Source organism: Orbicella faveolata, unplaced genomic scaffold (genome assembly GCF_042242905.1).
Source record: "Orbicella faveolata isolate gen_17 unplaced genomic scaffold, um_ofav_v1 contig_46, whole genome shotgun sequence".
NCBI classification, from domain to species: domain Eukaryota; kingdom Metazoa; phylum Cnidaria; class Anthozoa; order Scleractinia; family Merulinidae; genus Orbicella; species Orbicella faveolata.
Window position 1 is genome coordinate 939006 of NW_028301576.1, and position 17560 is coordinate 956565.

The 17560-nt window shown below is 36.9% G+C and overlaps 1 protein-coding gene across 1 annotated transcript; it reads right to left on the minus strand.

The window, feature by feature from the left end:
- Positions 1-24: 24 nt before the first annotated feature.
- LOC110068010 (uncharacterized) lies at positions 25-17499 on the minus strand. Its single transcript, XM_020775371.2, has 8 exons — positions 17232-17499; positions 16220-16425; positions 12763-12937; positions 11316-11802; positions 10307-10500; positions 2566-2688; positions 1955-2077; positions 25-1728 (listed from the first exon to the last, which is right to left on the minus strand). Exons 1-8 carry the CDS (start codon positions 17293-17295, stop codon positions 1646-1648), a joined length of 1455 nt encoding a protein of 484 aa, XP_020631030.2. The 5' UTR covers positions 17296-17499; the 3' UTR covers positions 25-1645.
- Positions 17500-17560: the final 61 nt, after the last annotated feature.

Below are 17560 nucleotides of genomic sequence, written 5' to 3' on the forward strand. Positions count from 1 at the left end.
TAAAGACAGCAGATGCAAGGAGAATTAGTGATATTACATTTCGGATTTATTCTATACCATCTTCAGACTCAATTATACAAGATTCATTGCCTGGTAGATTTACTAACTAATTTAAATAAATCGTTCTCTACCGAGTCATGTAGACTACTGACTAATTGACATTAAAATGTCGAGTGCTAGAAAATCGCAATACCATAATAACTGACTGACTGACTTACTCACTGCCTTACTAATTAATTGATCACTCAATTGATTTACAGTCAATCAATCATTGATTGTACAATATGTGATGATGTGTATTGGACAAATTTGACGAGAACTGTGGAAAGCCCTGATCACCCTGTTATCATTCAATTACTTATTCTGAACCATGTTGGCTTCAGTTATTTTAAAACTACCAGGTATATCATGGCAAGCAATCAGATACTAATCACTTTAGATGTAAAAAAAAATTGAAAATGATAATCATTTGATTCAGATGCCACATTGCTAGTACTAATTCTAAAACTTAAAACCTGAACTACAGTACTAATATTTCAACTAAAAATGTTTTCAATTCAGTCATCAAAATATCACTTTTGTGATTTCAAGTGATATAATTCTACAAATATACTAATATTATTGGTCGTAAAAACTGTGCAATAAAGAACTTTATGCCAAGTAAAAATTCTAATAAATACCTCTGTGTGAAAACCAAGTAAAGATGTAGCATGATACCCGGGAGAGGGGAGGGGTACCCCCTTATATGGGATATACAGGTATGTGTGGCCCCAAAGGGTACGGTTTTTCAGCAGTTTTGGTATCAGGGTATCGATTCTGGCCATTTTGAATAGGGTATGGTTTTTGCACTCTAGCCTTGATATCAGTATGTTTTCAACATTAGAAGCTACTTTTTCATCATTATCGATAAGACCATCAATGAAAGCCCATGACAAATTATACTTACGGCAATTTAACATTGGTCTGAACACAATTGCAGATTTTCGTCATCAATAGGGTAAGGGTTTTGGGAAGCCAGCCGCACATCCCCACCCAGTTTTTCTGGTAGTACCCCCTCCTGGTGTGATTCTTACTAATCAATTGCTATACTTTTTCTTGATTTAATGAGGCCTATTAGTAAAATAACATCATTACAACAACATACTCCGATTCATAAATTAGTTTGAAGGTAAACAATAAACACTTTCTGTTCAACCAAGAATTCTGGAACTTTTGAAACAGGGGCATGTGATGGTTATGTAAATTTCCCTGAAATATTTCCAGAAAAGCTGAAAATTTCTAAAATTAATTTGGGTACATGTATTTCTCTTTTCCGGAAATTCCAGAATATGCTTTTCCATTTGCCACTGGAAAGGTCTGAAAAATCAAACTAGCATGCTTGTAGGTCAAATGGAAGGTGCCCAACAAGAACCGGTCTTGACTTTGAGTGATTTACACCCAGTGCTTGAATTTGCCAGTTGCACAAGTCAACAGTACATTTAAAAAGAAATGCCAATGCCAGAAATGGAAAATGGAAATTTAACTGGTAGTTGTGAAGTTTTCAAAGATTGATACTGTAGGTTGCTGGATGAGAAGTTCTGCTGCCATTTAATATAGAAACTATCGAAATTCCACTTGAGATTTCCCCGTAAAAACATGATCACATCTACACTGTGAATTCCAGCAAACCAACGGCTACAAGCATCACAACATGACAGAATATGGCAGCAACAGTTGTAGTCCCAGATGCTGTGAACAATGAAAAATAATAATAATAATAATAATAATAATAATGATAATAATAATAATAATGATAATAATAATAATAATGATGATAATAATAATAATAATAATAAATAAGCATCAATTTTTTTAAATATTAATCTTGGACCCTTATACATATTTTGGTACTGGAATTCTCAATTTCGTAAACCAAAGTACACTAATAAAACAATTAGTCAAAAAGGAAACTAACCAACACAGCTGAAGCCATCTCCACTAAACCCTTCCTTGCAGTTGCAACTGTAGGAACCCGGTAAATTAACGCAATATGCCTCCTTCGAACACTTGGCATCTCCTTGTGCACATTCATCAATATCTTGATTTTAAAAAGAGAAAATATACATGTAATCAATGTCTTTGAACCCCAGCTTCACTGTGAGTCCAAATTTAAGTTGTTTAAAGGCAACTTAACAAAGTTGAGTATGGGATGAGGGCATTGCTGATGAACAGGGAGTTAGTAATTGATGTTTCTCTCCAAGCAGTTAGAGTAAGGGTTAGCAGTTGCAGTCTTTACTGTCCACAACACTTTGCTATTGGCCTGCTACTTGGCGTCTTTTCCTAAGCGATGATCAGTGGTTATCTCTTTTTTACAGGCTTGATTTACATGTACATGTACATCTTGCACCTACAGTAATCAGTAGTCAGTCTCCAGAAATGCGGGTCTCTTAATCTTTGGCACGGTTGACAATTCAAATGAAAGCTACTTATTAATAAGCCAGAGAATGAAACACTGCCTCTAGTGAACACTTTACTGATGAAATAATCAGAAATCAAACTAAGGGTTGGGGCAAAATAATTGCTAACCATCACAAGTGAAGCCATTTCCACTGTAACCATTCTTGCAGCTGCACTTGTATGAACCAAATGTATTAGTACAAGTTGCATTTTTTGAGCACTTGGCAGTTCCCTGTGTACATTCATTGATATCTACATGTACAAACAAAACAACTAGTTGTTAGGAAATTTAATTATAGAATGATGTGTAAATATCATTAATCAAAGGGGACTTATGGCCAAACTTGTGGATTAGGTAATCTAGAGATGACACATATTGGTGAACTTGCCATTACTGGTGTATTATTAAATGCCGTTAAAACAAGCCGTGTTTGTACCATGCAAGGTCGCACTTAACTCACAAAGTGTAGGCTTTTTTTGTTGGCTTTTTTTTTGCACAGATATCACAGACATACGTCCAGAATAGCTAGGGTGGCAAAATTGCAGCAGAACATGGAGTGGTAAAGGCTAAGGGTTCTTGGGGGTCACAGAGGACACTCCTGTCCAACAAATCATAGAGTACTCTCCCCCCCCCCCCCCCCCCCCCTCTTCCCTCACACCCAGATCTTGATGTTGATCTGCCTCCTGGAAAAATTTGCATGTACTCAAGTCGTACAAGCTCACAAACGTTTTTCATTGCATTTCATTCAAGGTTATAGGTAAGGTTTCTTATGAGACAGCAATTCTTTTCCAATGTGGAACCGCTTGTCTCTATATATATTGCACATAAAATACATCAAAATAAATAGACTCTTTTGCAAGCATTTTCAGTGTTGATCTGACAAATCTGTCGACCATAAATATGTGTTCCAACAATAATAATAACAGCTTTATTGAAGTGCCAATGTATTTAGTATTAACTAATGATTGGGGACAAGCTCACAGGGGGTTTCTTTCCCTTTGCTATCTTTTCAATCAGGAAGCAAAAGTGTAAACAAAAGACAGGGTAAATATTATTGAAGCTTATCAAAATCAAGTATTTGGGAGTTTCTTTCCAAGTTTATGTGCATTTCACATCCCACTTAGAGTTCACATCAATGTACTAAAATAAACAAGACAAGTATAGAGAACACAACTTTAATCTAAACTTAACTCGATGCCGGTTGAACATGGACAACTCAATATGAAAAACTTAAGAGCAGCTTCGCCTAAATATCAACTAGACTTGGAAATAGCGAAAAAATCGAATTTCTTCAGACTCGCCCAGAATGAAGCCCTACGGGCACCAGTTACAAAAATATCGTTTTAAGTTCGATAAATCAAAAATTATTTTTTTCCGCAATTTTTTCGTTTCGATGCCCCAAATCGGCCAAAATCCATCGAAAATGAGCGGCATATTCAGAGGCTCGTAAACTCAAAAGTAAAAATCCTCATTACAAACTGATTACACGTCGTATTTGTACTTCCTTTTTTGTCTATTTAGAGCTAAATAGATCGTGATTTGATTAGAACTTAAATATTTGACGAATTTTCTAAATTAACGACCCAAGACAGCTTTACAAGAGGTCTACATTTAGCCTATTTTCAAATGCTAAAAAGGCGTTCTGGTACACGGCTTTTCCCAAAACGATTAGTTTGGTGTGAAAGAGCATTCTTTCTTCTTCAAATTAGTGAAATAAAATTTTTGGGTAAATAAAATCGCGAGCGCTGAGATAGCGAACTAAATGCAGCACTTCTTCCTGAAAACGTGACCTTTGACCCGAGCGTAACGAAACCGATTACTGCAAGAAAACCCGGAAGAAAAGCAAACGCTTCGTTATTTTGAAACAATTTCTAGTGATATCTCTCCGAAACCATGATTGCAAGAAACTATTTCCAGATATGAAATCTTACAGGGTCAAAAAAGGAGCTAAAGGGCGCATTTTGACACAATAACTTTGTTTGCTGAGAATTGAAGTCAATGACCGTTAACGAATTCCAGTGAAATTTGCAAACTTGAAGTATATTAGCCGATACTTACCTGAATATTTATATTAATAGAAGAGTCGTCTTCTTGGATTAACCTTCAAAAGAAGCAGGATCCAGATTTGAAAACCTCTAAAAGAAGAAATGTTTAATGTTCCGTGACCTGCCCGCTGCTATAAATTAGCTTAAATTCCATGCACATGCCGACCGCATGTTTGTCGTAAAACCAACTGAACTCCACTGACAGTTTCCATAGGCAACCCCAAAATAAACAATCCCCAAAAATGTAAAGTGAAATTGGCTGTCTTCATGAACAGTTAGAAGCTAGAGTCAAGTTCCATTACCTTTTAAAAGTGCTTGATTCTACTTTGTTCACTCAGTAGTTACTGTCACGTTCGAATACTGCGTAGTATCGGTCACGCCAAAACACTGCAGACCGTGCAGACTGAGTAAGTTTCCCATACAAAGTCTTGTACGCGTTTGTCTATTGAATCAAAAGTCAATTCTGCGCTTGTGCAGCCTGTGGATAAATGACAGACTTTCAGATATATTCAACACTATTTTGTAACTAGACCCAAAAAGGGAGTCACAATGAAAAGCCCAAACAAGTGTCTGCAGTAACACAGCGGTCAAACGTCCGCGCATGTGCGAGCAATGGAGCAACTAAAAGGTGGCCAAAATATTTTCATGACACTGTTCTTTTCATGGGTCATCGGTATCCTATAAATGACATTTTCCTCGTTATTTATATATTTGTTTATGTTTTAGCCGGTACAACGAGAGCTAACAGAAATGACTTGAGAGTTAAAAATTGTTCTACCTTCTGCTTGTTGCAGGTCTTTCTTTTCTGTGGTATGTATTTTCCGTGCTCCTTGAATTTTTTGTCCGCCTCGACTTTGCATTTAGTGCACCAGTTTTTTTCCAGGTTTGTAGTTTAGAAAAGCTTTTCCCACCTGGTCAAAGACCAGGTACAGTTGGTTTGGGATCGGTATTTTGGCCAGCTATGCCCCCATGACGATGAACATGAACATCGTTTGCCGTTTCGATTCATCTCGTTCCTGTGCTTCAGACAAATCAAGGATCTGGATGGAATCCCTCAGTCCTTGCCAAAATTTTTCCAGCTCGTCTGAGCGAAACCGAATCACTGCAATTGTCTTTTTCTTCTCCCATTTTTCCTTCTTTTACACATCGTTTGTCGTCCGTTTCCGGCGTCACGCATCGTGTGATTAATAAAAACAAATAAAAATATACTACGCCGTCGGCTCGTAGCATGACACGGGTTTTAAGACTTATAAACTTTTTTGGTAAAGCTCAAAACAAAATGGTAAATCAACAGAATACCGGTAACTTAATAAACTTTGTGTCTGAAAAGTCTTAAGTTTTCCTTTTACCTGCTTTCTTTTCCTTTTACAGATTTCTATGACGTTTTCAATTTTTTTTCGTAAATTTTGCGTGACACCGGTTGTTTCCCATGTTTTCCTTTAAATTTTTGCGCGGGAAATTGGCGCGCGGCTGCCAAAAAATGTACCAATTTGCGCATGCCCGACGTTTGAACGCGGTGTTGTCTGCAGTGTTTTGGCGTGACTGATTCGCGGCATTCGAACGTGAGAGTAGTGGACAAAGTCGACGCAAACAAATAAATTCAAGCACTTTTTAAAGGTAATGGAACTTGACTCTAGCTTCTAACTGTTCATGAAGACAGCCAATTTCACTTTACATTTTTGGGGATTGTTTATTTTGGGGTTGCCCATGGAAACTGTCAGTGGAGTTCAGTTGGTTTTACGACAAACATGCGGTCGGCATGTGCATGGAATTTAAGCTAATTTATAGCAGCGGGCAGGTCACGGAACATTAAACATTTCTTCTTTTAGAGGTTTTCAAATCTGGATCCTGCTTCTTTTGAAGGTTAATCCAAGAAGACGACTCTTCTATTAATATAAATATTCAGGTAAGTATCGGCTAATATACTTCAAGTTTGCAAATTTCACTGGAATTCGTTAACGGTCATTGACTTCAATTCTCAGCAAACAAAGTTATTGTGTCAAAATGCGCCCTTTAGCTCCTTTTTTGACCCTGTAAGATTTCATATCTGGAAATAGTTTCTTGCAATCATGGTTTCGGAGAGATATCACTAGAAATTGTTTCAAAATAACGAAGCGTTTGCTTTTCTTCCGGGTTTTCTTGCAGTAATCGGTTTCGTTACGCTCGGGTCAAAGGTCACGTTTTCAGGAAGAAGTGCTGCATTTAGTTCGCTATCTCAGCGCTCGCGATTTTATTTACCCAAAAATTTTATTTCACTAATTTGAAGAAGAAAGAATGCTCTTTCACACCAAACTAATCGTTTTGGGAAAAGCCATGTACCAGAACGCCTTTTTAGCATTTGAAAATAGGCTAAATGTAGACCTCTTGTAAAGCTGTCTTGGGTCGTTAATTTAGAAAATTCGTCAAATATTTAAGTTCTAATCAAATCACGATCTATTTAGCTCTAAATAGACAAAAAAGGAAGTACAAATACGACGTGTAATCAGTTTGTAATGAAGATTTTTACTTTTGAGTTTACGAGCCTCTGAATATGCCGCTCATTTTCGATGGATTTTGGCCGATTTGGGGCATCGAAACGAAAAAATTGCGGAAAAAAATAATTTTTGATTTATCGAACTTAAAACGATATTTTTGTAACTGGTGCCCGTAGGGCTTCATTCTGGGCGAGTTTGAAGAAATTCGATTTTTTCGCTATTTCCAAGTCTAGTTGATATTTAGGCGAAGCTGCTCTTAAGTGTTTAAACTGCAAAGCGGTGAACAAAGGTCCTGCTTGATTGAATGTTGGATCTCACAGCAGATCTATTCAGCCAAACTTGATAAGTAAAACAATAATGCGTCACTACTGCAAGGTTGACACAACATCGTAGAGTTAAAACAATATTTCGGCTGGCCTCAGGTTTAGACGTTACTAAATTATAAAAATGAAATTACAGTATTATACAATGGTGCCGATGTTTGTCTTGTATTCAATGGCTGTTTCGTTCATTAAAAGTTGTTCGTTTCGCTCATATAAGCTCATTAAGGTCGAGGAATAAGACACATTCTCATCAAAGCTTACCGCATTAGCTTTTCAGGTCACTTTCCAGCAAACAAATGCACATCTCCTGGTCATTTTGAACGCCTGGATGACTCAAATGCTCCTGAAATTCAGCCTTCAAGTTGGCCATAGTACTAATTCGAACATTCGAAGTCAACTCCACTTCAATTTAGCGAAACACCTAATATTAATGGTTGTGTAAAAGCTACAAAGTCATCAATAATCGGGTTGGAACGATGCACACATTGAGTAGTAGGCTCGCACTGACTGCACGGTTGCTATTCCAATATGGCGTCAGGCTTGGTTACTATTCCAACATGGCATCGGACTCGGGCGCTCTCGTTTGGGCCAACTAATTACGAGCAGTGTCTACACCTGAGTGAGTGAGTGAGTGAGTGACACATTTGCATATCGGAGTCCCCGCAACAAACACGTTTCTACACTTCGCGTATCCACGAGTTTAAAAACCTACTGAAAACCTACTGAAAACCTACATGTTTTCAGGCTTTTAGCTAGGATTCGAAAAGTGCGCATCCACAGGGCTTGACACTAACTTTCCAACTCACTAGTCTAGTGGCTAGTGATAACTTAGATGTTACTAGCCAAAACCGTTTCTTACTAGCCAAGCGTTGTGGTTGGCCACCTTATTACATGAAATTTTCGCGACACCTTTATTTCGAATTTGGGTGTGCGCATATTTCGCGACACTTAAATTCAGCAATTTTGCAAAAATTTTGTATTTTGAATCACGTTAACTTTGTGTTTTTGAGTAACACAACATTTATTTCCTTGGCAATGTTACTGAAACATGTCTTTGAGTTTAGTAAACTGACTTTATCAGGTACAATAATGTCAAATGTAACAAAAACGCAATGGTGGTACTACATGTCAACAGTAACATAATGTGTTATGTTCCCGATACTTACTTATTCACGTCACTTTAATTTCGCGATTTTTTTTAAATTGCGAAATTTGCAAAATTAACGCCTCATGAAAATTTCAGGTAGGTCCAATAACAGCAGAATTACTAGCAAGACTGGAAAGCAAAACGCAAGTGACTCTCTTTAGTACATAATGTTGGTAATTATACTGTACTTTAACTCTTTTCAAAAAAGTTCCAGTTCCCGAAAAGACTTTCAGGACTCTGTTTTTCCTTGAGACTTCCTTGGAAAAACATCGAGACCCCCAAGACATCACTGTAAAAACTGTCAACTTGACTTCTTCACAGACAGGCACCATAGAAATGTTTCAAAAGCAAAACAACTATCTGAACAGTACTGTAAACTGTTGTTGGTGAAATTTGACTGCTAAAAACGGCTGATTTGAATGTCAAAGGAAATAAATCTTTCTCATCTAATTATTTCTGTAATGGTAAGTTTGTAAGTATGCATACAATGACAAATCACCCATGTATTGTTACGCTAAATGAAAGGTTATCCCTTTACAGTTCTGTACTATTTTGCGCGTGAAAAAAATTGCGAAACTAAAAAGAGCATTGCATTTTTGATGCGTGCTTTCAGAAAATGCTGTCTTGTTTGTCAAATATTTCTTTCAACAAAATTAAAATGTTCAGTTCCCCGTTTACGTACCACCCAGCGAAAAGTAGACAAACTTAAATTTGCATACATGCCCAACACCACATGCCTGTTAGCATGATAATGTCCACAATGAAATTCTGACCTTGTTTCCGAGAAAAGCGCAAATTTTGTGTTTGTCTTCCTTGAGGAAGACAGAAACTAGTCCAGCCAATTTCATTTTGTTGACTAACCAAAGTGGCTGGTGGAAATTGAAAACCTACTAGCCAAAACTAAATTTCTACTAGTCTGTGGCTAGTTGGCTACCGTTAGTGTCGAGCCCTGCATCCAAAATGCACTATAGGGCCTGCTCAAATGAACAATTTATAAAGCAACATATGAAAAATAAAACAATTTTCTTTGAAAAGTGGCCATCCACAGGATGGCTGGCAGCCATCTGGCTAAAAGCCTGCATTTCTTGCACCCCTTGTGCTTATACCACTCTCCCTGTGCATTATTTATCCAACGAATGCTCTTCTACCTCTCCTGTCCATACTTTCCTCCCACATCTCTAGATCTTCTCATACATATATCACTTTATGTTGATTTGTTTGCCAGGTTGTTGTTTAATGTTTTTTTTTTTTAAATCAGGTATCCTTACAAAGGGAACCGTTAGTGCCAATCAGTTAATATCAAGTCATTCAAGGCAGTTAATATACAGTGTACCCCCCGGGGGGGGGGGAATTCTGGGTGGGGATGTGCCGCTGGGACCCTGGAACCCTTAGCCTATACCAGAGCTAGATCAGCTGAATTTTGCTACCCTATACTAGAGTAATTTCTCCAAATCCCCCAATCTATCGACACTGTTGAGGCTGATTTGCATAAATTTAAACTTGCCGATTTGATTTTTTTATATTTTTGAGTGGCAATCCCTGGTTTCCTTAGTCTAGATAAAATCTTCAGCCAACTAGTCAGTTTTGTGAAAAATGATACCCTATTCTAGACCCAAACGCTCTGATTTATATACCCTCTCCTAGAGTAAACTGCTTGAAAACCATACCCTTCACAGCGGCACATACCTATATAGCCCATATATGGTAGTGCCTCCCCCCCCCCCCCAGGAGTGTACCTAGTATTTTCTTTTAACATGCATCTACATTTGTACATGCTTTGATTAAAAGAAGAAAGCTTATTATAGTATTTAGGACAAATTCCCATTCTATTTGACAGAGCTGTATTCATTATTATACAATAATTACACATAATTCATTACCTGAGTCAGAGCAAACTAAAAACTTGGTGAGGTTTTTTGCTGCAGTCACAGTATTGTACATGAAGCCAAGATTATCATCCCTTGAAGCTGTCAAATAGTTATCACAATTAGAACTAGATTGGCAGCTAAATAGTGGGTTGCGTTGATAGCAGGTATCTGTCAGTAGTATAGACTTGATGTTGGCATCCCAAAAACTGTTGAAAGAAATTAAAGTTCCTTTTAAATTCAATGAAATAAATCAACTTTCAAGCCCACAAAATTGAACAAACATGAGTTTCAATATTTACAAAAACTCATTATTACAAGTCATGTTTAACTTAATAAATAAAAATAATATTTAACAGACCCATGGTAATTTACTACAAAAGAAAGATGTGAAAATTTCAAAACTTGTTGCCAGTTGATCCACATCAAAATAGCAGTGCTGAACAGTACAGTTTCTGGAACCTCTCTCAGATTTCAATGTTGAATTGAGCAACTTGATCAGTAACAAATCAAGGGTTTTACTCTATCAAGAATGAACATATGTTGGAACTTGAAAAAAGTGTTGTGCAGTCGTCTTGGATAAGTAGATTTTCCTGCTGCGCAAGTAACTTTTCATTCCCACTTGCCTATAGGGAAGGGTCCAGGTATGTTGTCTGCCAATTAAACTTAAAAAAGTAAACTAAAACTTGTGCAAGGCAACCAAATTTTGCAAGCTGCTTGTCTGAAAGGCAAGCTGGAATTCATGCTTTTTTGAAGCCCTGATGAGAAGTGTGACCCAAGCAATATAATGATGTTGACTGTAAAGATATCAACCCTTCTCCAAGTAGAGATGATCTCTGTCTCAAGAGTGAAGGTCTGAGTTTGTGCTTGAATAGCTATGCGGATTATGTATACCATATACTGATTATGTATATGCGGATTATGTAAAAGGTAACCATGTTAATGTATGTAATGTAAAAGTCCTAAGCAACTTCAACAATTAATACATGTATGAGCTGTCCTTCATATTGTTAGTGATGCTCACCTTAATGTATCAGACTTTTCAAATGCAGTTTCTACATTTGTCAAATTTATGCCAGTTGGTTTCCCCTTGAAGTTCCACATGAAATCAAACACTCGGTATTGATGATACGTTGTCTTCTTCACTTCATTAAATAGATCAACATATTTGGTCAAGAGGTCCTTTTCATCTTCTCTACCAACTGCTGCAAGATAGCTTCCTTTATTAAAGTAGAAGTCCCCTTGATCAAGAACAAAGGTACTGAAGTAATCCTTGATGGGTTGCTCATAAATTTTCTGGCTATTGGCGTCAAGGTTAAAGTTTGATATACAATCCATAATAATGGCAGTCTTGACTGATCCATGTGGAATTACAGTGTTTATATTGCTGACAAAAGCTGTGCTTCCACAGCTCTTGTTACATACAGCATGCCCTTGCTGCACATCAAAGGTTTCTGAACGATCAAATGCGACAAACAGAATGCTGTGGTTCTGCACACATTTGTCCTTTCCTGCAGGTGATAAATGATTAAGTCATAATTATCGTGGAAAGTGAGTTGCAGACACATGATCATCATACAATGTATTAATGCTGTTCGTAGTAAAAATACGTTGTGTACAATACAGTGCAATACAAGCTTTATTCACAGAATTTTAAGTGGCCAGCTGACCAACAAACATGTAAGTTTAGCTCAGTTGAGAATAATTCATTTCATTAGTTTAAATCCATTAATTAATAACAGCTTTCAAGTTGCCAAGTTATAAACTCCCTGGTTATAAAAATAATAATAATAATAATAATAATAATAATAATAATGATAATAACAATAACATTTCTAAAGCGCCCTTTCCCAAGGGTCCAAAGGTGCTATTTACAAGGTTAAAAATTCATATCACGAAAAGAGGTAAAAAGCTAACAGATAAATTAAAATAAATAGCCACAATAAAATGTTCAATTTAAAAAAGCACGCTTAAAAAAAATTGTCTTCAGCTCTCTTTTAAATATATCTAGCGATTCTGCATCCCTAACATGTTGTGGAAGACTGTTCCAAAGCAACGGTGCAGAAACAGAGAAAGCATGGTGGCCATAACTATTTAGTTTGAAACCAGGCACGGCGAGTAAATTTTTTTTTTGCAGATCTTAGATAACGTCCCGGAATGTAGCTGTCAAGGAGATCCTCAATTATGGGCCCAGCTTTGGACAAGGTCCTTTAGTTTCACAATCATGACTCTCTCTACCTGTCCAGTGTATAAGTGAGTACTGGCAAATATGCTGGGGAAACCCTGCAATGGACTAGCATTTCTATCCAGGAGAGAGTAGAAATACCACTGGATGCTTCATGCAACAGAAACTGGGGATATCTCTGCTGGTATGGGCCTCTGGCCTGATACAGGCTTTTTAATTACAGGTGTAACTAAGTATTTATCTTATATACTGGCACTTTTACCCTGCAAATACATGTAATACTTACCAGTGAGATCCTCAGCTAAGGATATCAATGCAGCTAGACCAGACCCATCATTATTTACTCCTTCATGTAAAATTCCTCTTGTATCAAGGTGTGCTCCAAGGATAATGACTTCATCATTTGCTGTGTTGAAGAACTGACCTGCTAGTATTCCAATTACATTGGTACCACTGACACTCTGCAAGAAAAGAACATCACTCAGATCAATGCTTTGCCAGATAAAGAAAAGACTTTAACATTTCAAATCAAACAAATTAATTAAATTCAGAGAATGTAATGCAATATATGTAATATACCGGTAATGCAATATAATACTTACTTACATATACTTTGATTGTTCTCTTTTATTGTATTGACCTAAAAAAATTGTACTTCATAGATATGCAATTTCCTTTTTATTCAATGTACATAACTTTGTGGTAATTTTTAAATTCTGAATAATTTTTTTATCACGTAGTCTTAATTTTACGCAGGGCCCCTTTTGATACCAGCCTATGGCTGATGGGGCTACCCTGCCTAAATAAAGATGACTTGACTTGAATGTCAGAATCTTATCTAAGGTAGCCTTTGCTGGTAGTCTCAGAGGCAGAAATGAAATACCCAAATGGTAAACAACCAATTTGCGATAACATTCTCTCATCCACTCCTCCTCCAAAGCCCCCCTCCCCCCCCCCCCCTTCCGCAAAAAATAATAACAGAAAAAAGCTCAAAAATAAAGGTATGTACATGCCTCTCTGATGAAAAAGTATCAATAATATTGCCTTAATCAGCAGAGCCTTAATTTGGTGAAAAAAAGGAGATTGCAATTTCTAAGTTGCTGTATGCAATAAACGTATTATTTTGTAGTGTACATGCAAGACATCTATGAGAGTTATGAGGATCCAGCTGTGAACATGAATATTTATTGTCCAAAGAATCATTAAAAACAGGATATCTATGTACATCATATTAGGGAGTGGGATAACAGGATCATTACAATGAATGGGATTTAATTATAACAAGGCTCCATTATATATTATGTGAAAATTCACTCTTGAAGCATTATTTTGCCCCAAAATTAAACAGTGTTATATTACATCACTCAGCATACCACTCTAGTATAGAAAATTTAACACACTTTATGATGGTCTTCTTTCCCTTTAATTCTGTACTTCTGGAATTTCTGCTCTTTACAATGAGGATTTCTTTATGAGAAAGCAGCTCCCACAGAATGTCTCCCGTGTATACGTAGCAGGGATGCACGGTCCCTATTATAGTCCTTTTTCCATAATTATATAGTTTCAAAAATTCTGTTGTTCCCTAAAATTTTTCTTCAAAGTATCTGTTACCAGTAGTGATCTTCTTGTTCCCTCAGATTAATCCACAAATATACCTTGTTCCCTTGAAACATGTACTAAATGATCATGTTATGTACATTGCTCCCCAAAACCTTTCACAAGATGTTTGTTGTTTATTGCACTGTTTTTGAATTGGATCTTTTTTTTTCTGTAACAACAATTTGACTTGCCAAAAATTCTCTATTTCTCCTCTGAAGCCGTCTATGATATCTTTAACCAATTTTCTTAGATGTTATATCGTGCATAAATTATTAATTAACTGTAATTATACATGTGACGAGGAAGCCCTTGACAACTTTGTCAGTCTTCCTGGCACAGTCTGCATCTTATACTGTCAAATACTTCCTTGCTTTTTGTTTTTATCTAAAGTGCCTATGAAGTAAAAAATAATTCCTGCTTGTTTGAAAGGCATTTTAAGTAAAGAAGAATGGCCTTTTCCTTCTTGGAATATCTTTTTTCGTTTGAGAGATATTTACCTTTTTGAAAGGAAAGTGATGATGTCATAGGTGGTTCCACTAAAACAGCACAACACTCAATCGAAAATAACTCTAGAAATATTAAAGCAGTGTTCTTTAAACTTGGCACCAGAAATGTACATCACAAAAAAAATATAGTGACACCCTTCGTGCCATTGCCATGGCGACAGTTATACCACTGGTCTGTTTTAATTAAGACTAAAACTCCCAGATTTTATCTTAAACATCATCCACTCCCACCAATCTAATCGGGAGAGTTAAGACAATATGGGAAACATGTGTGTTCTGTGCAAGACCCTCTGTCCCACTTTAAAAGGTTGCAAATGGGGATATTTGGTTTTTCACAGAAAGAGAATGGAGCCAAGAGTGTTGCCATGGCAACAACATAGTAGATATAATTCTGTTTCTTTTGTGATGTACATTTCTGGTGCCAAGTTTGAAGAACACTGCTTTCATATTTCTAGAGTCATTCTCAATTGAGTGTTGTGCTGTTTTAGAGTAACCACCTATGATGTCATCACTTTCCTCATTTGCATAATACAAAAACGTGAATATCTCTAAAACAAAAAAAGATACTCCAAAAAGGAAAACGTCATTCTTCTTTACTTTAAAAAGCCTTTCAAATGAGCAGGAATTATTTTTTTCTTCATAGGCACTTTAATATTTCGTGTGGTAACCAGGGGCATACTGGCATACATTTCTGGGCACCTTAAAACAAAAATTTCCAAGGGAATCTTTAGCAGGTAACTTTCTCTGTGGTGCGTTCTCCGGGAAAAATCCCCCTGATAAAATATGGTAATAATTTATTCAATAAAATTACTCCTGACCAGCAGGTGTAGACATCTATGATATCTTCAGTACAACTTTAAACAATTTTCTCACAGGTTATCTTAGAAGTAAATTATTAAATAAATAAGCTTTTGTTAATTCTTTAGCTTACTTGCCACCTGCATCCTTGCATATAATGCTTTGCATTTACAGTCAAACCTCTCCGTATGGACACCTCTCTAATACAAACACCTCTCTGATACAGACAGTTTCCTATCTACCAACAAAATTCTTATACATTTCCTCCACAAAAAACCTCTATAATACAGACCCTCTCTAAAACGGACAACAGACACTAAATCTCCACCCTAGGAAGCAAATTCATACAAATGTAATCTCTTTATTACGGACACTCTGAGGACCAGGTGTCGATAATTTGCGGTAAATTACTACATGTAGAATTACGACATTTTACATGTTACTCCAGTTACTGTTCACTGCACCTGTAAACTATTGCAACACATTTATTAAAATTGTACTTTTATAATACGGTGTGGTAAGTTCCTACGTGCAGTATTTTGTTCTGTTCCAAACTTCGTATGTACAGCATGTACACTGTAACTGAGAAGCACAAATAAAGTTCATCAGTAATTAGATTGAGAAATTCACAAGACACTCACTTTTGGGCCTCATTGTAGTTACTCAACACTCTAAACTGTCAGTGGAGACTTAAAAGTGACGTCATCATAGTGACCACTCCAATATGCACACCTCTCTAATACGGACAATTTGCTCTGTCCCTTCAGTGTCCATATTAGAGAGGTTTGACTGTAATTTCAATATTTTCTGTGATAAAGCAACTATAGTTTAGGAACAAACCTGCCCAGTTGTTGTAACACTTGTGGTGAAATTCTGCAAACTGACTGTGAGTCCGGCACTCTCAAACTTCTCCTTGACATACTGTGTTGCATTTTCCAAGTTCTGCCTAGCATCAGCTTTATAGTGATTCCGATTGCTTGCAAACTTTCGTAAATAAGTTTTATATTTCGCTTTATCTGCTGTGGGAAGTCTGTCAACTGCTGAAACTGGCATCGTTTACAAGTTAGACATTTTAAATACTGTTACAACAAAAAGAAAAATGTTAAGCTTTCTATGATATAGAGGGCACATGTAAAGAAAATGGAAGGGAACAAAATCCGTTATTATCAAAAATCTGTACACTGAATTTTACCTGAACAAAATAACTTTATTACGCTTTATTAATGGCTTTTATTGGAACAGTGCCCTCATCTACATACAGGACATTCAAATTCATAAATTAAGCTTTCTACATTGCTTATTCAACATCAAAATTGAACATTCTGTACTCTCCGAGGCAGAAGCTCAACGAACTTTACGACGTAATTAGTGTTGTGTACTCTAAGCACAGACACGCGTGAAATTAAAATGTGATAAATAAGGCTAAAAAATCAGCAAATTTCATTTCGTGCGCGGGATGTAGGTCCCATAGCGACCACACAATTGTAATTAATACGCTTGCCCTATCGTTTTCAAATGCTACAAGACTTATCCAGTTTTGAGCACATAAACATACACGACCACATACCGGGTGTACGCTCTATATAGAATTTGCTTACACCATCGATAAAGGTTTTTTCGTTTGTCATATTTTTAAAACGTCGTTCAAAACACAAGCAACTGGAAGCACAATCGAACCATAAGCTTAAATATAGCCGTCCTGCACCGTCGATATTTTGTCGCGTATCGGCAGGTATCAATTTGGAGCTATTTTCGAGTAACCTGCACGTTCTGCTGAGTTTCTTAGGGTAAAGGTCAACATTAAATTTACTTCAGTGCTATTAAAAGCCACACTAAGATACCAAAAGCTTACCTGCTAAAATATCGAAGAAGGCGATTGTAAGCAGAAAGAAGCTCGACTTCCAAATTCTGTCCATGTTGGATGGTTCCACCGCTCTCGAGCCAACAAAAGTTTCGAGCAATGTGCTGAATAAGCTTAACTTGATCAAATTTTCAACGTAATAAAAAGGGCAAGCTACTGCTTTGTCGGCAAAGTAAACTGAAAGATGGATGAGGAGATATATCTATATGCCCAACTAACTTGGCGACCCTTATGTTACAACAGGTTAGAGGCCTTCAGGGGTCTGGCACGAGCGATGAGTGTTCGGCGTCGGGACAACCGCACAACCAGTACTGGGGGAT